The sequence below is a fragment of the Microtus pennsylvanicus genome, chromosome 11 (assembly GCF_037038515.1).
Source record: "Microtus pennsylvanicus isolate mMicPen1 chromosome 11, mMicPen1.hap1, whole genome shotgun sequence".
Taxonomy (NCBI): domain Eukaryota; kingdom Metazoa; phylum Chordata; class Mammalia; order Rodentia; family Cricetidae; genus Microtus; species Microtus pennsylvanicus.
The window spans coordinates 69178491-69201096 of NC_134589.1; the positions used below are offsets into that span (position 1 = coordinate 69178491).

The 22606-nt window shown below is 55.1% G+C and overlaps 1 protein-coding gene across 9 annotated transcripts in view; it reads left to right on the plus strand.

Annotated features, from left to right (window-relative positions):
• Positions 1 to 2078: 2078 nt before the first annotated feature.
• The window catches only part of Tcf7 (transcription factor 7), a 30086-nt gene continuing 9558 nt past the window's right edge, over positions 2079 to 22606 (plus strand). For 2 of the 9 annotated variants that reach the window (XM_075992689.1, XM_075992694.1), the window contains exons 1-3: positions 2081 to 2613; positions 2765 to 2831; positions 3281 to 3405. In XM_075992689.1, the coding sequence (XP_075848804.1) occupies positions 2362 to 2613; positions 2765 to 2831; positions 3281 to 3405 (444 nt within the window). In that variant the 5' untranslated portion in view covers positions 2081 to 2361. Of the gene's footprint in view, positions 2614 to 2764; positions 2832 to 3280; positions 3406 to 22606 lie in introns of all 9 variants that reach the window. The other 7 variants (XM_075992692.1, XM_075992690.1, XM_075992695.1 and 4 more) reach the window with 6 other exon arrangements.

A 22606-nucleotide genomic window follows, 5' to 3' on the forward strand; every position in this document is an offset into this window, starting at 1 on the left:
GCCTGCACCCCTGCCCACCATCTTGTGTGAGGGCACAGCAGCGGCTCTTCAGCAAGCCTTTCGACTGAGCTCAGTGTGGATGCGGAGGCGGAGACTCAACCCTTCTGCCCCTGCCCTCCCCCTCCTCACACTCCTAGTATCCCTTCTCGGCCACCCCCTCACTGTTCATCCCGATGGGGTGGAGCTGGGAGCCAGGATCCCCCAAGGCAATGGTTCCCAGGCCCGGGGGCTTTCACAGCTCCATAAAGTCATCCAAAGACACTTGAGGGTGAGAGAGTGAACAAATCAAGAAAAGTATATTTTCTTTTGCCAAATAAGGGTATATAAAAAAATTCCCTTTCACTGCCGGCTGAGAATAGGCTCCTGAGCCAATAAAGAGAACGGCCTTGCTCTTTGATAAAAGGGCAACACCAAACTGGAAAAAAAATTACTCTGAGAGGGGCGTGGGAATCACACCTCCTCTTCCCTGACTTTTCTTAGTGGATAGAGAGAAATTCGACCCTTAATGGCCTGTGTCAGTTGGGACGGCAGGGTCTGCCAAGTAGCATGGAAGCAACTTTGGCCAGAACTGGAGTCTCCCATAAACACAGGAGAACCCACAGTGCCGTGGCTTAAGATGATCTCAATTTCTGTGCAACTTTCTTATAGAGGTGCACACCCCAAAACCAGCCCTCGGAGCTGAGGTCGAAGAAGCCTCGCCCTGGGACCTTTCCTCTCCTGTAGCTTTCCGTTGGAGCCCCTGCCCTGCCCCCAATCTAGAGAGGATGGGGTCTAAGTCAGCAGCAAGCTGGCACCTGCGGGAAGAAGGCTCGAGAGGCGCCAAGGGCGGGGTCTGCACCGCATCTCGATTGCCAAGCTGAGCACTAATGGCCAAGCTCCCCAGCTCTGGGGAGGGGGTAAAATGGGCATCCCGGCCGGGATCTGGAGGACCCAGAAGTCCCGCTGGCAGGGCGCTGATAGGATCTGAGCGCTGAGAAGCAAGGCTCTGTCTCTTTGATCCTTGGCCAGGCAGGCTGGGCCTGGACCGGGAGGGGCGGTGCGGCTGTCTTCCGGCCGCCTTTGCGCCGCTGCCAGGGGTCCTGTGGGGCCCGGAGCCGGAGAGGCGGTTAGTGTCCTCCTCCACAAATTGCCCTCTGTTCCAACTGCTCTCGCCAGAGGTAGAAGGGTCCACACTGACTCCAACACCGAAACGTGCTTGGGGCGGAGGTGTGTGCGCCTCCAGTTTACTGCTTCGCTTTTCAAAGGGCCTAGTGTCTTGCAGAAGCAGTGGCCGCTCAAGGCCACCCGTGTCCTGGAGGTTCGCGTGGACACGGCCCTGGGTGCCAAGGAGATGCTTCTGAAGACGCGGCCCTAATTAGCCTCAGGGTCAATGGGTTCTGGGATGCCACTTCCCGGATTGAGCTGCTGCCCAAAGAGCCCAGGACCGAATCGCGTGGCCCACGTGGCCACCGGAAGTCTCAGTTCCTAGGCAGCAGGTTCTAGGCGTCGAACTTAGTTGGGAAAGTCTTAGCGGGTTGGTGAGTGGCTGGAGAGCCGGCGTGAGTGGTTACGGTCCCTTCCTCGTCCTCTGAGTCTCGGAGCCGCCATGTCATAGATTTTCGGTGTTTGACTTGCACATGTAACCGGCGCTCAATAAACGTGAGGTGCGAATGCTTATGCCAATGTTGGCGGAAGGTCTGGAATAAAATCCTCGGTCGGCTCAGGGATGGTAAAAGAGGCAAGTGTGTGTGTGCGTGTATGTGTGTGTGTGTGTGTGTGCATTTGGGTCCATTCTCAGCAGACCGGAGAAGCCCTAGGGCAGAGGGTGTGTGTGTGTCTGGGTCCATCCTGCACCAGCCCAGACACCTAGGAAGCCTCCAGATCAGGCACAGCATGCCGTTCACACCATGGTTCCAAGCCACCTACACATCCCACGGGTCTAAGGAGCCGCATTCTTCGCAGCGGGAGGAGAAACTTGGGCGCAAGTTGTGGCTGTCTAGTAGGTAAGGAAGCGAAGTCCTACGGTTTCGCGACGGACTTCAGGCTGGGAATAGCTCGAGGAGAGCGAGCCCTTTAAGACTATGCCCAGTAGGCCTGTCCCAGTCTCTCCAGGGAGAGGCGGGGCCTGGCGCGTTAGCCCCTCCCACTTCGGCCCCGCCCCGGCGCCCGTCCCGCCCCCGGCTCTCTGCCCGCGGCGCCTTTGATGTTCCGACCCGCCAGCTCCTGAAGCCGCTGTGCCCCGCGCCCACTGGCCGCTCAGGCGGAGTCAGCGCGCGCTCCGCCCGCCGCGCTCCGGGCTCGGAGCTCCGCACCCTGGGCTCGCCGCCTCCGCGCCCCGCGCCCCGTGTCCCGCACCCGGCGCCCCGGCAGGCGCAACGCACCATGCCGCAGCTGGACTCGGGCGGGGGCGGTGCGGGTGCTGGCGACGACCTCGGCGCGCCCGATGAGCTGTTGGCCTTCCAAGACGAAGGCGAGGAACAGGACGACAAGAGCCGCGACAGCGCCGCGGGCCCCGAGCGGGACCTGGCCGAGCTCAAGTCCTCACTGGTGAATGAGTCCGAGGGCGCGGCCGCAGGCGCCGGGGTCCCGGATCCCGGCGTCCGGGTGCACGGAGAGGCCGAGGGAGCCCCCGAGGTGAGCCCGGCCCGCTCCTCCCCGAAGGGCCTCGTCCTGGGTTAGGATCGAGCGGACCCGCCCCCCCCGCGCCCGCGGCCCTCGTGGGTCCCATCCCCGGACCCCCTCGTGTCTCCTCCGCCCCTCACGACCCCTCTGCTTCGCTCTGCAGGCCCTGGGACTAGAGCACACTTCGCAGAGACTTTTCCCGGACAAACTTGCAGAGTCCCTAGAGGACGGTGAGCTCTGCGCGGCTCGGGAAGGCGCTAGAACCCTGGGTGGGGGGGAGTGGGGGGCGGGTTTCCCGGGCGCCGCTGAGCTAGAGTCACTTCCGGTGCCCTGACCTTTATAGGAGTAAACAGACCCCCGCCATCCCCGCCTCCCCTCCAGCCCAGGTGACTGACTAATCCTTCGCCTTGAGGAGCCAGCCTTGGCTAAGGTTCCCAGACGGGAGGGTGGGGTGAAGAGTCAAGTCCCGGCCTCTAAGTGGAGGCCTGGACTCTGGGTCTTTCTCCCAAACTTGGCGTTGCGGATATTTTCACCCGTTCGTTGGTCCCCGTTCCCTATCAAGTCACGAACTTGAAGGGGATCCCTTGGCAGTTTTTTTGTTTTTCTCTTGATCAGACAGCTTTCAGTCCTTAGGAGCAGCTGGCTGGGCTGGTGTCTGACCCAGCTGTGGTTTTTCCAGGCCTGAAGGCCCCGGAGTGTGCCAGCGGCATGTACAAAGAGACTGTCTACTCTGCCTTCAATCTGCTCATGCACTACCCACCGGCCTCCGGAGCAGGGCAGCACCCCCAGTCTCAACCCCCGCTGGTAAGTGACCCCAGCAGTCAGGCCTGGTAATGGACTGGCTACTTTCTTGCCTATGCAGATGAAGCTTGGATAAAAAAAGGGACTTCTGCCCAGACTGAGAATTCCTAGATGCCCTTTTCCAGTTCACACTCCATGGAGTCTGACCCAAAAGGAGAACTCTGGAGTTCCTGGGCTCCGCGCTTCTCACCTACTGTTGGCTTTTGCACTTCCAGCTTGCCCATGCAGGTGCCTTTGTTGGACCTTGCTGGGCCAGGGGTCGGGGTCTTTCTGAAAACTGTTTTGAGCTGAGCCGGTTTGCTTCCCTAGCGTGATGTGCATGCTCTGAACAGGAGCTTTGTGGTTTTGCTATCTCCAGAGAAGCAAGGGAGCTCTGGTAAGAAGCATGGGTAGAAGACCTCATCTTTTCCGGTTCCTACTAGTGCCTCAGGAGCTACCTTCAACTTTCCACCATGTCCTCACTGGCAATACATAAAAGCCCTTGCTGGGGACCCTTGCCACGCAGAATGTGTTTGGAGCAGGCTGGCCTGGCCTCACACACACCAGGAAGGGTTTGATAGATGTGCTACAAATCAGGGGTGTTGGTTGGGGGTCAGCTGCATGCATTAATGTCAGGCTTTGTGATGTGTTTGTGCTCATCATGTGCCAGACCGCTGGCCCTTTGCTGCAGGTAGGAGCGTGAGGGGCTGCTTCTGAGCTGGGTAGCAGCAAAACACCACTAGGGAGAAGAAGTTCCTAGTAGGATTCTAGACTGTCCTGAGTTGGGGATTAGGGGTACGGGAAACATGGAGGTCTGTTGGGTGTAGCCGTAGCCCAGTGCAGGTTGGGGCTCTAGGCTAGAGGCTCTGCTGGCAAGTGGCAGGATCCATGCAGAAGACAGGAAACTGAGAACGGTGGTTCTGAGAGCAGCTTCTTACTGAAGCTAGTGGGCAGTGAGAAGACAGATGGAGGCTAGTCTCCAGGAACACGCTTTGGCTAAGATTCCCTGCTAGGAGGGTGGGGTGGGGGAGTCTGGGCCACTTAGTGGGAAATCTGGACATGGATTCCCATTCTTTACCTGTAAGCTGTGTGGGTCGGGTGTGTGGCCTGCCTTTCTGCTCTGGGGTGACTTGGGGTATATGAGGTGCTTCTCTTGTATGTGAAGAGGTGGCTGGCTACCGACTCTGCCACTTGCTCTAGTGACTAGTTCCTTGTGCAAGCAATGTTTAACAAAGATAACCTTGTAAAATCCCCTAATGGGTGTAAAGCCATCGATCTGGGGGCCAGTTGATATAACCTACCAGTTTGAAATCACTGGCAAGCATTTGGGCTGGGACTAGGCTCACTGTGTGGTAACCATGACTAGACAAAAGGCAGCGCCCCCAGGACTTGCCTGGCAGGGTCGATGTTTGGGACTGCCCAGCAACACAGGGAAAGGACAGTGTGATTTGGGGGTTCACTCATAGATTGAGCCAGAGACAGGAGATGCCTCAAGCTGCCAGCAATAGGCGGAGGGGACTGTTGAGCCTAAGGGTGGAGGGTGGATGCAGAGAAGCCCACGAGCAGACCCGTGGGTTCCCACTGTCAGGACCAGTAGCACTGCCTGACTTAGGGATGTATGGATTTTGCTTTGGGGTCCTTCTCAATCTGCAGCAAATGGACAGCTGTGTGTCCCTGTCCGTCCGCCCCCCACCCCTGCCTTCCTTCTCAGCCACTGTCTTCACCACTGCCTCCTGGTAACATGGGAAGGGGAGGACAGGCTCTGGTACTTTCTTGGCCATGGCATCAGCTGCTGAGCAGGACTAGAAAGACAGAAGCAGGGGCTTGTGTTGGAGGGATGCTGGGTTAGGGCAATAGAGGTGCATGCGTGTAGAGAGACTATCTTTTGGGGTGTGTGTGTGTGTGTGTGTGTGTAATGTATCCGAGGACATGCACTCTCAGGCTAACTCCGTGAAGTCTGTTCTCTACACTTTGACACGGGTTCTAAGGCCGGGACTCAGATCATCAGGCCTACACAAGTGTTTTTAGGTGCTAAGCCGTCTCCCTGGCCCTGCGAGAGTCTCTAAAGCAAACCCGATAGAACACAGCAAATAAAAGTTAGGAAAAAGTAAAAGTAGCTTGCAACCCGTGAAGAACTGTGTGGGTGTTTCAAGTAGAGTTTGGTTTTACAAAGCAGAGTTGGTCATCCCATGGTTTGAGAGCACGTTTGTCACCTGACTTCAAGGCTCACTTGTGTGGTGCTGGGAAAGACGCCCTCATTCTCTTAGCAGGTAAGGAGTGCCTTGCAAGGGCCTGCGGGGCAGGGAGTCTTTTGCTAAAGCTTATCTTTTCCCACACTCCTTTGTAGGAAGACAGCCCATAAGCTGCTCAAGCCTGCCGACTGGCCTTGCACAAGGGCCTTCTCTCTCTCTGCCCAGCCTTTCCTGAGGGCATGCAGGAGATCAGTGGTTATATTGAGATGCCCAAGACCAATGAGTAGGCCTCCCTGGGTATCGGGGAAAGCCTGCTCCAGGGACCTTCTCTGTCCTCGTGGCTACCACATCGGAGGCTTCTAAATAGGCCAGCTTGAGCCTGGCTCAGAGCAGTGAGCCAGCTGCTGTGGAACGCAGACTCTCACCCCCTGCCCAAATAGCTTTTTTGGTGTTTTGGCTTCTTTTACACCTTCTCTAGGTTGACTCCTCAACCGGTGCTGGTAGGCATCTCCTGTCGGCTTGCAGGCAGTTAGCAGTCTAGACCAATAGCCGGGGATTATGGGGTTTTTGTCTGTTTCTACATGCATGTATGTGTGTGTGTGTGTACTCACGCATGCTGGTGCATGTGTGTCGGAGTCAGAGAACTTGGGAGAGTTGTTTTCTCCTTTCATGTGGGTCCCAGGGATCAAACCGAAGCTGTGTCAGGCTTGGCAACAGGCTTTGGCTTGGTTTTTATCTTGTGTCCTCTGATTTGATACTCAGAACAGAGTTGGGGGGTAAGGAGAGCAGGGAGCAAGCCGATGCGCTAGACTGGGCTCTGGGGGTAGGTGCTGGGCTGAGTAAGGTGTTGTGCCTTAGGGAAACTCAGGCAAATGGCTTTGTATGATGGTGCCATCCAAACAGGGCAGAGGCAACATGAATCTTTGGCCTTTCCCATGGGCTCTTGTTGGAGCCTATGACCTGGAATGGCAAAATCCAGAACAGTTAGGCAGGAGAGCTTAGTGGTTGCCAGGGGTTGCAGGCAGTTGAGGATGGGGTGGGGGGTGACTGCTAGTGGCTGTGGGGTTTCTTTGGGGGAGATAAAGACGACAGAGTGAGATCATGATGACGGCTGCACAGGCCTCCATAGCTACTAAAGCCACAGAACTGGTTGCTTTAAAGTGGTAAGTTTTACAGTATGTGAGTTACATCTTGTTTTTTAAGGCTGAGGGTTTTGTCCATGGCAGAGGCCACAGTTCCCTGTCCCTTGTCTCCCTGCAGCTCTCTGGTTACTTATGTATGTGTTCCTCTGGAGGGTCTAACCGCTGGTCCTGTTTGGGAGACACAGGACTCCTCCTTGGGTCCCTGGGCTCCGCTGTGTTCCCGGGTTGAGGTCCAGGCTACGGTGAACCCTTGGCGGAGCAGGAGTGAGAGGTTAAGCAGGACTCCTGGGAGCCAAGGAGGGAGGAGGTACTGCCAGCTTGTGTCCTCCCTGTCACAGCTGGGTGAGGAGAAGTGCCATCAGCCTTCTCCACAGAGGGGTTTGCTGCAAGCCTTAGTGGTGACTGGGTACCAGTCTAGGTCACAGTGAAGCTTGTTAGGGGGAGTTAGGTGGGCGGTGGCGCCAGGATGCCACATGACCATAAACAGGATTGTCCCCGGGAATGCCCAGCTATTTCAGAAGGCCCGGCTATGGCTGTGAGGGTTCCAGTGAGCAGCCTTGTAAGCCACTGCTTATTCAACAGAAGACGACAGGGAAGGGCCCAGCGTGCACTGGGGCCTCCCTCCAGACAGCTGTGTGGACCAGGGATGCGTCTCCAGATACATCTCAGACCTCCCTATTCTTTACTTTGTCAGGCCACCCACCCAGTATCCACCCTGTTACTTCTTCCCAATGGCAGCAGATGCCTCCTCCAGGGTCCCCTTGCCTCCCCATCCATCCCTGACCCATATCTTAACCAGTAACCACATAGCAGTGAAAGGGTTCCTTAGGAACCTGGGTCAGCTCCCATCTCTTGTCTCCTTGAACCTCCTAGGGCTTCCACTGCTTGCGGAGGAAAGTCTACACCACTACAGCCTGAGTGCCGAGGCTCCCCATCACCCCATCCTCCCCCCAGTAGCCAGCCCCATGTCCTTGTGGGGCCCATGCCTAGAGACCCCCTTACCTCCAACTTTCGCACTTGTGCCCCCAGCTCGCTGTCTCTTCTCTAGTTCTTCGCGCGGGTACTGCCTTCTCGTGCCTCTTTCAGGGCTTACTTCAGCCGTCTCCTCCAGGAGCCTCTGACTAGTCGGGTTCAGGGCCTTGGCTACCTGGCAGCTCCTCAGACCAAAGCAGTAGGCACTGCTTTCCAGGGCACTTGCTGTATCCGTCTGTTGATGTCACCTGTTTTCCCATCTGAAAGTGGACTAGCAAGCACCCTTCTAGAAGCAGAGCGAAGATTTACAACTTCGCCAGACAGGTGCCAGGGCATTTGGGGGCAGGCATTGACTGTGGTTGACAGTGGCTCTCCTGGGCCCAGGAGTGGTTCACGGGCCTTCAAATAGCTTCCCATCTAAAGGACCATGCTTCCTCTTCAGACTAGAGAGGTCTGAACCCTGAAGGTATAGGACTCAGGCTCCTATGTGGCACCTGCCCAGCCTTACGGGTTATTGGATGGGATGCGCCATTCCTGAAAGTCCCCCCCCCCCCCCCCCCGCACACCACCACCACAAAGGTTTAGTTCATACAAAGCCCTCAGTCAGAATGTGAGGAAAAGGGAGCCGAGATTTCCCGTCTTTGGCTGCTGAGCCATTCGCAGGCCTTCTCCTGGCCCTGCACACAGAGGCTCCCGGTTTGGAGGGCTCTGTGGAAGTGTAGCCCCAGGCAGTTCCCATATGGCTTCCAGTTCTTTACCTCAGCATCTGTTTGGATGATGTTCTTAAAGCACAATATCCAGACCAATTCTGGGACCAGAAAGTAGTGGAGCCCAGGTCACTCACTGTAGGTTTGTGACTGCTCCCCAGCTGGCACAAAGCCTGAGCACCCCTGGACTGAAGTGACATTTTGTCTTCATTGCTTTGCACTCAGTGGGTGGGCAGTGGGACTTGAAGTTCCCAGGAACTGCATTTCTTTGAAGCCTGGGGGGCTGTGAAGGATTGGTGTAGCGTTTGGACTGTTTGCTGCCTCTCTCTGTCCCAAGCTGGGAATCTCTGAGGGTGGCTCACACCTTGTTGCTGTTGTCAGGGTCAGGAAACATGCCATGCCGTACAGATCCCTGCCCTGCTACAGCTGCAGGGCTGCTTCTGGAGTCCCCTGGGAGGGTAGGGTGAGCTGGCTCACCGGGGCAGATGGACTATATCCTCAGGCTGAGGCCATTACCAAGCCCTGATAGGGTGGTTGCTGGGACCAGTAGGATCCAGTGTTCTGCCCCAGCTCTGCCTGGTTCTGTGGTTGCTCTGAGCTGTTGGGGTGCAGTCACAGGCGGGTGGGGTGGAGGGTGCACTCGATAGAACCCACAGTCCCGAAAGCAGCGAGGTTGAATGCTAGGGGTGCCAGTTTGAAGTCCTATAACTGAGGTTAGATCAGGTCATGGTGGGCCAAGAGCAGGGGCAGGTAAGCCACAGTCCCTCTGAACCTCCTCAGACTGCTGTGGTCCCAGAGCCATGGAGTCACACCCCCTCACACCTTGTGACTGGTGTTTCCTGCCACTGTGTACAAACAAAGCTCCGTTGGAGGAAGCAGGTGTTCTGTCGGGTCGCAGGAGCATCACCACCCCCAGCTGTACCGTGCTCAGGTTCTCAGGAGCACGCTCATGCAGCCTCTCTTCCCGGTGGATATGCCACTCCCCAGCCTGGGAAGTCCACAGTTGAGTGGGAGCTACACTGGAGGCCTGGGACTGAGCCATGGCAGCTGTTGCCTCCTATACCTCAGGCTGGGCTGGGGTTCCCCAGGCAGCCAGCATCCCCTAGTAGCAGTCCCTGCTAGAACTTGGGTCCACACTCTAGTTCTGAGGTTCTGAGCCACATGGATGGGAGGTTACCACTGCCCACAGAGCTCAATCCTTGGCGAGACAAAGAGCTGCTGCCCGAGAGTCCCGGCTCAGCTGAGGTTCTGCTCTGCTGGATAGAAGGCACAGGAGTGAAAGGCTGTGGGGGCAGCTGGTGAGGCTTCCTGAGAGAAGCCTCTGCAGCAGAGAGTGGGAGGGCACGCTGGGTGGAGCAGAGCAGAGAGAGGCCTAGATGGGTTCATTTCCTGTCACCTGGACAGACCCAATCCCAGGGTCCTTGAGGAGTGTGAGGCCAGGCTGGGGAAGGCTGCCGGTAAGGGTCCTGCATGTGACCTTGGGACCCAGGCCTCACTGGTTCCAGACCAGGGAGGGCCGGTGGGCACATGCAGTGGGCTGGCAGCTTAGGCAGGGCAGGGCGGTACCCACCACAGATGGTTTGGGTTGGATATGGAGGCGGAGGACCGTGGCAGGCAGAGCTGGCAGCTGGGGCAGGGTGGACACTGGGAGTGGCAGGGTGATTGGAGGAATGTGAGCAGACCGTGGGAGGGGTGAGCTCTGGGCTAGGGAGACCCAAGGGTGTTGGCTGGTGTAAGGCCAGAGAGCCTCCAAGGTGGGCGCTCTGTCCTGCAGCCCATTAGCGATCCAGTCAAGGTGGAGGAGAGCCTCTAACCAAGGATTCATCTAGCAAGACACCAGGGATTTAAGGAGGTCCCTGGACCCCTGGCAGTGGGACCAGAATCTTTTCCTGGGGCATGAGCTGGCTTTTTGGAGCCTGTTCCATATGGTGGGATGCCTTGCTCAGCCTTGATGCAGGGGAAGTGTCTTGGTCCTGCCTCAACTAAAAGTGCCAGGCTTTGCTGACTCCCCATGAGAGGCCTTATCCTTTCTGAGGAGTGGATGGGGAGTAGGGTGAGGGTGGGGGAAAGAGAGAGGAGGGGAGGGGAAATATAGTTGATACATAAAATGAATTAAATTTTTTTAAAAAGGAGGTCCCTAGAATCAGAACATTTTCTGCTGCCTCTTTCAGGCAGTTTGTAGCTTCCCCTCACACACTGACTCTAGTGGTGCCCACCTTTAGTCTCAGCACTCGGGAAGTAGAGGCAGGTGGATCTCTCTCTGTTAGTTCGAGGCCACCCTAGTCTACATAGCAAGTTCCAGGGCAGCTGGGACTAAATAGAAAGACCCTGTCTCAAAAAACAACCAAAAACCCACAACAACAAACCACCTAAAAACAAAAACACAGACTGAAAAGATGTGGCTGGAGCTTGGTTAATAGAGTGCCCACCTATCACCCACAAAGCCCTGGGGTTCATCCCTGAGTTCAAGGCCAGCCTAGGCTGTAGACTCAGTCTCAAAAAACAAAACAAAACAAAAAAACAGATAAGCATGGCTTGGGTGGTTGGCCTCAGACTGGGAAGTTTTCTTAGCCTTGGTGGGCTCGTCACCTGTTTTATTGGGGTTCTCTTGTTTGTTTTTGGTGGTATTGAGGATTTCAACAAAACCCCTCTACCACTGAGCTATATCCCCAGGTACCCCTCTTCTCTCTCACCCATTCGGTGTCCCCCTGGTTAACTTGGAACTGGCTATGTAGCCCAGGCTGGCATGGAATTTGTAATCCTCCTTCCTCTGCCACCCTGGAGTCAATAGTTGTGAGCTACCATAACCGCTTGTACTTTTTGTTTTTAAATTTGTTTCTTTTAAGGTTTATTATTTATTATGTATACAGTGTTCTGCCTGCATGTATGCCTGTACACCAGAAGAGGGTACCAGATCTCATTACAGATGGTTGTGAGCCACCATCTGTGTGCTGGGAATTGAGCTCCGGACCTCTGGAAGAGCAGGCAATGCTCTTAACCTCTGAGTCATCTCTCCAGCCCACCGCTTGTACTTCTTGAGATAAGGTCTCACTACGCTTCCTAAGCTGGCCTTGTACCCACTCCGGAGCACTTGCAGCTCTTGAGTTCCTCTGGTTTCAGCCCCCTGGGTAACTGAGATTACAGGCTGGTATCACCAGCGCTCAGTAGGGTGTGCTCTCGCCAGAGGTTCTGTAACTAGCTACTGCCGCAGGTCCGCTTGGTACACAGGGCTTCTGGAGCAGCCCCTCAGGATGGAGGATGCCTCTCTCTTGCCTCAGCAGAGTTGGGAAGGGTGTGAGTTTGGGTCTGAGCTGCCAGGAGGCTGCCTTTGTGGCCTGTCCCACCCATGGAGACTGCCTCCCTGGACTGCACCCAGATTCTGCCTTAGAGCCAGAGCCAACCGGGTGACACAGCCTTCCCTCGAGGCCCCGACTCCACATCCAGAACTCCCTGGAGATCAGAGGAAGCAGACGCTGTCAAATAAATACGCTTCCTCCACAACCCCTCACCCCCCATTAAAACAGCCACCTCCCTCTTCAAGGCCAGGAGAGCTGTCTGGGCCCCACACTGTCTGCTTCCAGATGACGTGTGTATAGCAGAGACTCCAGGCCTGGGTGGGCAGGTCTGGGCCCCAGGGGAACAATGGGTGTGGGCTCAGGATGTGCATGGTCAGTGCTACCCCATTAAGTCTGAGCAGGCCTGGGTCAGTGATGGGAAAGCACTCCCTCAAGCTGGTTTTCCTTGGGGCAGGGGGTTGGTGGTGGTGGCCTGTTGGCTTCTCTGGGTCTCAGTGTCCTCAATGGGTGGGAATCCTGGCCCCAGCAGGATTCTTGAGGTTCAGAGAGAGAAACTAGAAAGGCCTGATGAGGTGGGCCTTGGGTAGGACAGGTGATGGGAACCCAGGATGGAGCCGCTGAGTAACTCTGACTTGTCTCTGGTGTCAGGGGCCCGGCCTCCTGGCCTGCTGGGCCGCCATCTGAAACGCATTACTGATGCTTTGTAAACTCCCATCATTCAGCCACATGAAAGCTTCAGACCTAAAAATAGCTGCTCCCTGAGGACGCCCCGCACTGGTGGGGCTCAGCTGACCTCTGCACACAAACCCTCCTCCATGCCACCTCCCTTACCCAGGAGCCCCGAATGGCAGGGCTGCACATAACCCACCCACCCACCCAATGTGGGCAGCCAGTGCCTGAGGCTGCTGTATCTAGACGCATCTCTTACTCTGCTGGCCAAGGCTTCAGGCCCGAGGCCTTACCAGGGGCAGACTGTCTGGAACAGGAGAAAAGCTGCTGGAGGGTGTGTTACGGACCCTTCCCTAGGCCTGTCCTTGCCTGGAATCCTGTGGGAGGCTCGTGAGCAGCAAGTGGAACCATCAAGGGCACCAAGGCCAGCCTAACATTGACCTGGCCGCTGTCAAGTATGGGCTAGAAGGGTCACTGGCTGAGGTGCTGGGAAGGGGAGGGTGGGCCTGTCTGATGATGGGTGGCGTGGAAAGCCAGAAGCAGGAGGGCCTCCCAGCTGCTAGCACTGACTCCTTGCCCTGCTTTCTGTGGGTTCCTCTCCCTATGGTCTCTGACCAACTGCAAACCACTCTTTTCTCTAAAAATAAACATGCTTATGGGATTGGGGGAGCTTTGTAGCTATCAAAGGAAATAATAGGGTGTTTAAGAAAATTACATTGCGTTTTAAATAACCAGCATGAAAGTCATTAAGTTTGAAGTTTCACTCAGATCAGATGGCTCTGTGGCCGCCTGGTGGCCAGGCAGGCAGAGGGTGGGTGGGCCTGATGCTTAGAGGCAGCCTGTGGGGAGCAGTGAGGTCTTTGCCAGGCATGGCTGGACACTTGGGGTGTGCCGGTTGTGGCAGCCACCCCAGAGTGTGATGGTGGGCTTTGAAGCAGTGTGCGGCCCCAGGAACTGCCTTGCTGTGGTGGGCAGCCCTGTGGGCTGGGGGTATAGGGAACAAATAAAGGGAGATCCAAGGCAAGAGGTTGGTTGCTCTGTGAAGTGAGACCTGCAGGGATGGCAGCTTCGATCAGGAGCGGCTGGAAAGGTTAGAGGGTCCAGGCTGCATCTGCCCCTTTCACTCCTAGATTCTCAGCGTCCCTCTCGGGTTGGCACTCACTAGGGGCACAAAGAACAGTTAAACATCTCATGTATGGCAGGATAGCTTCTTTTGTGCTAGAACTGAAACAGTGTAGTGCCAAGTACTTGCCTGGCCCACGGGAAGCCCTCCTTAGGTTCAGTTCCCAGCACTGAATAAACTGGGTGTAGTGGTAGACGCCTATAATCCTAGGAGCAGACAGACCTTCGGGGTTGGGAGTGGGGGGGGTGAGGAGGGAGGCTCTTTTGGTAGCGTGGCTGTTATATAAGCAGAAAGACCCGAGTTTCAGCTCCCGGCACCCATGAAAAGCTGGTGGTAGTGTACATTTGCGACCCCAGTGCCAGGGTACAGGCTGACGCTGACCCTGGAGCTTTCTAGCCAGCCAGCCTAACTGGTGAGCTCGGGCCTTCACGAGAGACCCTGTCTCAGAAAATAGAAAACGAGGAAATCTTTGGCCTCTGACTGCCATATACACGTGCACATTTATGCACATGTTCCTACATGAACACGGGCACATATACATGAACAGACACACAGTTCCTCGGGGGAGCTGGGGCTCATAGAAGACTTGGTCAGATTTGCTTTTTTTTTTTTTTTTTTTTGTTTTTTTCAAGACAGGGTTTCTCTGTGGCTTTGGAGACTGTCCTGGAACTAGCTCTATAGACCAGGCTGGTCTCGAACTCACAGAGATCCACCTGCCTCTGCCTCCCGAGTGCTGGGATTAAAGGCGTGCGCCACCACCACCCGGCCACTTGGTCAGATTTGGATGTGGTCTTACCCTGCTGTGCATGCTCTTTGCTGCTTGTCTTCATTTCTTCTAGAATATGAGAGACGGGAAGGGTACAGGCCATGGAGCTGTGTGGCTTTCCTCTGGCCCCAAGAAGAGACTTGGGCTCTCCCTGCCCCTCCTAGCTCTGGGCCTGGGTCAGGCTGGTCCTCCCCTTGGACACCTGGCAAGGTCAGTCCTCGCAGGGTGAAGAGGGCTGCATTTCTTGGTTGGGAGACAAGATTCCAGGACTTTTCCTCTTCAAAGAAACTGTCCCACGAGAACAGTCTGTAAATGATCCATAAAGTTGAGCCAGGTTTGGTGTGTGGCAGAAGAAATGGTCCACTGTGGAGTTTTCCTTGCCAGCTTGGTCCTCACTTAGCTCAAAGCCTGCTGCTAGGCTTCCCAGGCCAAGGTAACCCTTTCAGGGATGTCTAGGAATAGCTGGGCTGTGCAGTTGACAGCACCCCAAGGCCTAGGTATGACACCTAGGGACGAGCTTGGGAGTCAGAGCCTCCTGCCAGCCTTATGGGGGCATTCTGAGGACAGCATTTTTGGACTGTCCCTTGTGGTCACTGCAGGCCAGAGAGGAGCTCAGAAGCCTGGTCTGCTGGTGACGAGGCAGTGGTCCAAAGGACATGGAGGGCCTGCAGTCCCAACTTGGCATGAAGCTGGCTTTCCTGAAAAGCCTTTGTCTAGGGACAGGACTTGCTTTTGTCTTTTTTTCTTCCTTTTGATCTTAATACAAAAAGAATATTAGCAAACACAAATAAGAACACACTAGGCCTCTGCACATTCCACCCTCTCATGGGCATTTTATAGACTGGGAAATGTGGACCCCAAGAGTGCAGGTGTTGGAGGAAGGATTTGAACCCTGCACCTTCACAATGCCTTGTTGCTCTGTCAGCAGCATGCATGGTACAGGCGACTGGGTGCTTTTACCTCACCCATGGGAGTTTGATGTTCTGTGCCCTGTGCAGGAACACTGTGATTTTATTTTTTTATTTTTTTAAAGATTTATTTATTATGTATACACTATTCTGTCTGCTTGGATGCTTACAGTCAGGAAGAGGGCACCAGATCTCGTTACAGATGGTTGTGAGGCTCCATGTAGTTGCTGGGAATTGAACTCAGGACCTCTGGAAGAGCAGCCAGTGCTCTTAACCTCTGAGCCATCTCCCCAGCCCCAACACTGTGATTTTATATGAGCTCCCTAACTCGGCCTCCTCAGGGGCTTCTTCTCAGGGTTTACACTGGCTGTAGAGGTTATAGGGAGCACTTTAAAGCAGGGAGACTGTAGCATCTTCTTTCTGTGCCTTGTCTGTGTCCTTGTGGATGAATGGCTGGACTGAGTCTATATCGAGTTCCTGGACTTTAACCCAAAGTAGCTTGGAGGGTCAGACCTGAATGAGCGTCCTGATATGGCCTCCAAGCAGAACTGTCTTCTTGAGGCAGTCTAGGTGTCTTGGAGAGCCCTGTGCTGCCCTTCATGGATCGAATCGGGGCAAAAGTGCAAGCTGCCTGAGGATGAGGTCTCTAAGTTTCTTCTCTTCCTCAGCGTCACCTTTTAGAGCTTCTCTGGGATCTCCCAGGCCAGCCTGAGCTAGAGTTGAGACCTTTTCTCAACCAACCAGCCCACCCAGATTTCCCTGGCAGGGAACTGCCAACGTAAGTGCTGCCCACGAGGTCTGGCCGGGTGGTAGAGGACTGGTCACTGCTTGCTGTGACACTTGAGTGGCTCCCTGGCCTGTGCTGTGCTGCACTGGCCTCATCTGTAGACGTCTTCGTGCACAGCACAGTGCCTGGGAAACTGGTAGGAGTCTGGCATAAGATGGAACTCAGTAGCCTGCTGGGCGCTGAGGTGGCCATTACTGGACTGGCAGGGACCACCAGCTCTAAGTCTGCCCTTGCTTTGCTGTTCTTGGCCTCCCATCTCTACAAAGTCTTCATCTGTGCCCCCAGAGGCACAAAGCTTCTAAAATGCTTCAGTGCCTCCCTCTCCTTTTGCTAAGCCCAGCCAGGGTTGAGGCCACATCCACAGTAGGCTTGACGTTGGACACTTAGGAGAGCCTGCACTTGGAGCATGCCCAGCCCTAGGCTGCTTGCAGAATCTACAGACAGGGTGTTCGTAGTGTTAGCTAGCAGCTCAGCTGCAGCAGCTCCCGGAAGCTTCTATTTTCCCCTAAAAACATCCTGTCCTGAGGGGCGTTTACCTCAAAGAGGAGGAAGGAAAACACAAGCAAACGAATGAATAGAAACCACGAGAGAGGCCGTGGGCAAGGCCACTCACTCTGGTGGTGCCTCTGGGCTGGGCTGGGTGGAGAAAACTGTGGTTTGCCAAGGCTGCGTGCAGGGACTCTGGTCCTCACCTCCTGTGAGGCGAGTCCTGTTATCTGATGTCAGGGCCGGGAGGCTAGTGGACTAGCCACATGCGCTTGGCATGACTCTGTGACCATGGTAACAGCCTTGTTGCTGGTAGGTGGATCTAAAACCCTTTCTGGTCTAGGGTGTGGCCCAGCCATCCCCAGGCCCTTGCAGCTCTGCTGGCCCTAAGGCCATGGCCCTGGTTCCGTGGTAGGCATCTGGCATAGGGCATTTGTGAGAGCTTATAGGTGGTTGTCCCCTGGAGAGCACTCTGTCCTGGGGAGTTGGGGCCGAAGGAGCAAGGGCTCTCCTAATCGGTTCCTTTCAGAAGCCAGTCTGTAGTGTGTCTGCAGAAGAGGGTCTGTGGAACCTTCATCCTGGGAAGTTCATCCTCATGGGCTCTGGCACTAGGGAGCACCCCAATCAGACTGCCAAGCACACATGCCCTTGGGGCTGGATGGTATCCTGTTGTGCTCCACATGAGGAACTGGTCACCTGTGTCTGACAATGTGAAGACAAGAAGTGAGAATTGGAGGGGACTTTTTCAGTGGCCACCACTGGATTGTTTAGGGAAGCCAGCCTGCACAGTGTTCCCCAAGACAGAGGCTCGGGTGTACCCCTTTTTTTCTTTCTTTCCTTCTTTCTTTCTTTCTTTTTATAATTTATTTGTACTTTAGGTGCATTGTCTGTGTGAGGGTGTTAGATTCCCTAGAAAACTGGAGTTGCAGATAGTTGTGAGCTATCATGTGGGTGCTGGGAATTGAACCTGGGTCCTCTGGAAGAGCAGCCAGTGCTCTTAACCATTGAACCACCCCTCCAGCCCTGGGTGTACCTTTTCTAATTAGAGCAGAAACACCTAGGAGCCAGTGGCAGGTCTAATTTTGACTTTCTGGTCATTCTCATTCCCAGAGTTCTTCAGATGGACAGAGGCGTGCAGAGATAGGAGGAAAGCAAGGGGGCTCAGATGCCAGACAGACTATACCCTGACCCTCAAGTGGCCCCAGTTCCTGTGCGCTGCTGTAATCCTACATCCAGCCCCAGGCTTCCCCAGTGCTGCAAGTCTCCTCTTTGAATGCGGGCCTAGCTGTACCGCTTCTAGAGAACCAGCCTGGATACCAGCTTCAGCCCAATGCCAAAAACTAAAGGCATAATCCCAGAACACAGGGAGGAGAGAAGGCAGGTGAGGACACGGCAGGGAAGCAGCCACATAAGGAGGGTGGGAAAGGCCTCCCAGAGGCAGCCTCTCTTATATGAGGTAGCGGCAAGAGCACTCCAGTCTTGTGTGGCTGGTGCAGAGTGAGGAAAGGAAAGCTCAGAGGGGTGTGACTATCTGGCATCCTTGGTGACTCTACGAATCCTTGAAGGGGCCCAGCAGGCTGTGTGCTGTGCATGACACCCTCTGCTCATAGAGCCCCACTTGAGTGCCTGCCTGAGATGGGTGCCTCCTATGCTTATACTCCTCAGTTCCGCTGCTGTGCTGTTGGCAAACACAGTGAGCGCCATGGCAGTAGCCCACCGTTGTGCTAGCGTCTGCCCTGAAGCACAGCGCCTAAGGCAGTGAGTCTGCCTCCCCTTCCACAGGTGGTACCTGGGGGCCACTTTCCAGCTCTGCAGGATGAGCTGGAGGCAGCGTCTTGCCCTGAGGGACTTGGAGTCCTAGTTACACTGACAAGTGTGGGTGGGATGTGCAGAAATTTGGGGCACCAAGAACTCACCAGGTCTTTGTTCCAGGCAGGTCCTCAGGGAATAGCCTGAGTGCAAAGCTTACAGAGACGAGCTCTCTAGGATGCCCAGGCAGTTGCTTGCCAAGCTGGCAGAGCCAGGTTAGAGGTGACCTCGGTCTGTGAAGGAGCCAGCATGGCAAGGAGCAGAGGAAGTATGGAGTCTCGTGAGAGCGGGAACAGTCATTGAGACAGAGCTGGGCGTCTAGGTAGGACAGGGAGATATGGCTAGGGCCTCAGGGGCGTGTGCCGGCTTTCTCCTTCAGATATGTTTTTGACAATTATTTTTAGAGTCAGGGGAGCCTGGACTCAGCAAAGTGTAAGCTAGTCCAGCCGAAGGAAAAGAGTGATATAAGCTTCTTTGCACTCCAGCCTCCTGTTCTAGCCATACTAATCACAGGTCTTTGCGCTGCAGCAGCTGGCAGCTGAGTCTAGGTGTGACCTTGTGCTTTGTTTTCCTTACCTGCCAATGGTGATAGTCACCGTGCCTGCAAATGGTAGGTCTGTTCAAGGAGGTGTCTGGTGCTCGGAGCTGTGCCTGCTCCGTGGCCTGCACTGGATCAGTAGCGGGTGCTCTTCCCAGCCTCAGACATTCTTTGACCTGGCACATGCTAGGAGCTCGGGGACACATCCTGATATTTGTTCAAGCTCATGGGTCCTGGATGTTCAGGGATGCTTCTTTTGGCTCAGACTCTGCCACAGGGCTTTCTGGAGAGGACCTGTTCTTCCACCCCCATCGAGCTTGGGGCCAGAGGAAACGGCAACTTTCTTCGCTGGGAAAGTGTTGTGGGGCTTAATCACTTGGGGGTTTTTAGAGTCAACCGTCAGAGGCGAGGGAGTTTCTCTGCTGGCGGTGACAGGGGCTCTCAGCGAGCTCACAGCCTTGTGAACAGACCGCTGCGGTCTGCAGGGAAAATGCCGACTGTGTTTATTTTTTACCTGAACCTGCAGGAAGTGGGGGGCCAGAGGCAGCCTAGCTAGGCCCAAGCTCAACTCTTGAGCAGAGAGCTCAGGGGTCCCCCATTTCTGCCTTGTGCTGTGTTGCCCTGAAGAGGTATCCAGGCTAGGGCACTAGAGTTGGGGACTTCCCAGATGGGACTGCTGAGGGTGGGTGTGGGGAGTCTTTGAACACCAAGAACACTCCAGCAGCAGGAAGGACCACCTCTGTTGGGAGGGAGCTAGTCACCAGGTAGGCTACAGGCTAGATAACTCCTGGCAGGAATAGCTGAGGCACCCCTGGGGCCCGAGTCCTAGACCAGGCTGGTGAGAACAGTGCCAGCACTCGGCAAAGGCAAGGAGTAGGGAGGTGGGTGCCTGATGTGGGGGATACCTGAGTGCAGTTGAGTCCCTGACTCGTGCTGTGTGTTTATGTCCCACTGTGCTCTGACACTTGCTGTGTTCTTTCCCTAAGGAGATAAGGGGATTGTGCTGTTGAGGTACTCAGTGCCTGGTGGGGACAGTCAGCCCAACCTGCCTCCTTCCCTAGGAGGCTAGGGACAGTCACCCTCAAGCAGAAGAGGGAGGTGGAGCTCAAGTCCCTGAACTTCCCATGCACATGCCAAGCCCTGGGTGACCCCACCCTGTCGTCTGGGAAGTCTGGCGCTGAGAAAGCCTTGTGCTGAAGCCCTGGAGCGGGACGTTCTCCTAGCTGAAGGGGGCAGGGAGCCTTGTGCCAGACAGTTCCCCTGGCTAGCAGCATCAGGCATGGAAGGGTCTGAGGAGTTGGGTGAAGAGGCAGACTGCACAAACTTGAGAAGGAATGGCCAGGCCTGTGGTACCTTTCCTAAAGCCCTGGTCTTCGGTGCCTCTAGCTGCTGGTGGCTTCTTTGCCCCTACTCTGCCACCCAGTGTTTCTATGGTTTGGCTGCAGGCTTCTAATTAATGAAGGTTTACCCCAAATACCAGGAAACACTAGTAGACAGGACAGGCCCACCACTCCCAGGACCCACAACCCTAGCCTTACTGCCTTGTACACACACACACGCACACGCGCACACACACACACACAGCAAGCAGGCATTGTAGGGTGATGAGCTGGATCTCTGAGGTTTCTTAGGCCCAGCCCAAGCTGCACTGCAACCTGGGGTTGAGGAAGCACAGCTGGGCCTTAGGCAGTGAATGGTGCAGAGCCTTAAGCCAGGGTTTAATACTCCCAAAGGAGTGGGGTGGCCACTAGGCTGCTGGCTGGCTGGCCCTGTCTTGCAATCCATGAGGATAAAAAGGCTTCAAAGATTGTCAGGAAGCTTCCTATTGTAAAGGGCTTCAGCACTCAGCAAGATTTTTTTTTTTTATGAGGTGGGCAGGACTGATTATCATTCCTGTTTAGGAGGGGAGAAGCCCAGTTCAGGATCCTGGAGTGACAGGATCAGGAAATGGTCAGCAAGCCTAGAGCTTCCAAACTTCCTCCACACCATGGTATCCTCAGACCTTAACCCTGGGTAAGGGTGTACGCAGACACAGTGGAAGGCAGTGCTGTTCTCACACCGCTGTCACCAGGGAAGATTGACGTGATCTGCGTCAGCTGGAGCCTGGCTAAGGGGCAGAGAGGATAGTGGTCCAGGTGAGAAGCAATGGCTTAGACTGTTGGGAAGGAGGCAGGAAGTGGTTAGGGTCTAGATTTTGAAGGTTGAACATTAGAACCTGAGATTGGCCATAGGGTCAGTGTCAAGAACAAGGTTGTCTGTTCTGAGTCATCAGTTAATGGAGGACCGGAGCTTCTAGTAACCGAGGACGTCCACAGCGTGCAGGCAGAGTCAGGTTCTGATTCGAGGGTTGAGGGTGTAGCTCAGTAGAGAGCACTTGCATGAGTATAGAGTTGGGGACACTTGAGGCCTAGAGTTAAGGCACTTACAAACTTAGACACAGTGCCCGGCATGTGGCACACCGTGCCTAACACGTCCTCACATTTAACAGCCACCCCAGATCACTCCTCTCCTCCCTTAATGGACACACTGTATAGCTCTGGCGATGGCTGGCCTTGAACTCATCCACTTGCCTCGGCCTCTAGAGTTCTGGGATTAAAGGGGAGCTTCAATATACTTAGCTTCCACCATTAGCTCTTGTCTGACTAAGACAGAGGGAAGCCTAGGGAGTCCAAGACTTGAGGGAAGGTGTAGCAGGAATGCAGGGAAAGATGGCAGACCAGGACTTGTGTAGAGATGTACTGGAGCTGTGTCCAGTTAGACACCTCATGCCCCGGCTACATGGGGCTCATACCCAGCCTTCCCTCTGGCTTTTCCCTAGAGCTGCAGTAACTAAGTAACAAGCAAGGGACCTGTGCCAGGCCTCATTCACTTGCAGGAGGGACACACAAGATCTAAGGGTTGTTCTGAAATGAAGTGCTCACAGCGGGCTTTATCTGCTCTCCCCATGTCTTGGTTCTTCATTTTGTGCCATGGTGAGCAGTCGCTCCTGCGTGCTGTCAGCCAGCAGCACTCCCACAGACCAATTATCTGGGTGGAAGCAGAGCCTCGGTTGTAGATGTCCCAGTGCACGGTCTGAAGGGCATACACTGAAGACACTAGGCCTGGCAGCGACTCCCTGTGGCTGGGCAGAGTGCACTCCTTCAGTCTGCTGAGTCTTCTCTTGGCAGAACCATTTGACTGAAAAGTCCTGTAGCTAAGGAAACTGTGTGTGTGTGTGTGTGTGTGTGTGTGTGTGTGTGTGTGTGTGTATACACAGGCCATCCCTGGGGGGAGCCAGGTACCACCTGACCTCACCCAAGTTAGGGGCTAAAGAAGGTCCCTACCCTGTGCCAACACATGTAGTTAGAAGTGAGGTGGGCCGGGCGGTGGTGGCACACACCTTTAATCCCAGCACTCAGGAGGCAGAGGCAGGCAGATCTCTGTGAGTTCGAGCCAGCCTGGTCTACAAGAGCTCATTCCAGGACAGGCACCAAAAAAGCTACATACAGAGAAACCCTGTCTCAAAGAAAAAAAAAAAAAGAAGAAGTAAGGTAGATAGTATGGGGTCTGTCGGTGGAAAAGGCCGGAAGACAGCCATGGGTTTCATAGAATCTGGGCTGAGGGGGTATTTCTGGGACCGGGAGGCCAGGAAGGACTTCTTGAGAGAAGAAACAGAGTGTCCTAGAAGTCCCAGAAGAGGCTCACTAGGAGGTGGGACTGCATAGATAGTCTCCAGGACTGGGACACAGGAAAGCAGTGCCACAGGACACAGGTGTGTAGACTGCCTTCCTCCCATAAGCTTGTGATGTTGACTGCCAGGCTGACCACGGAGCTCACTGAAGTTTCGCATG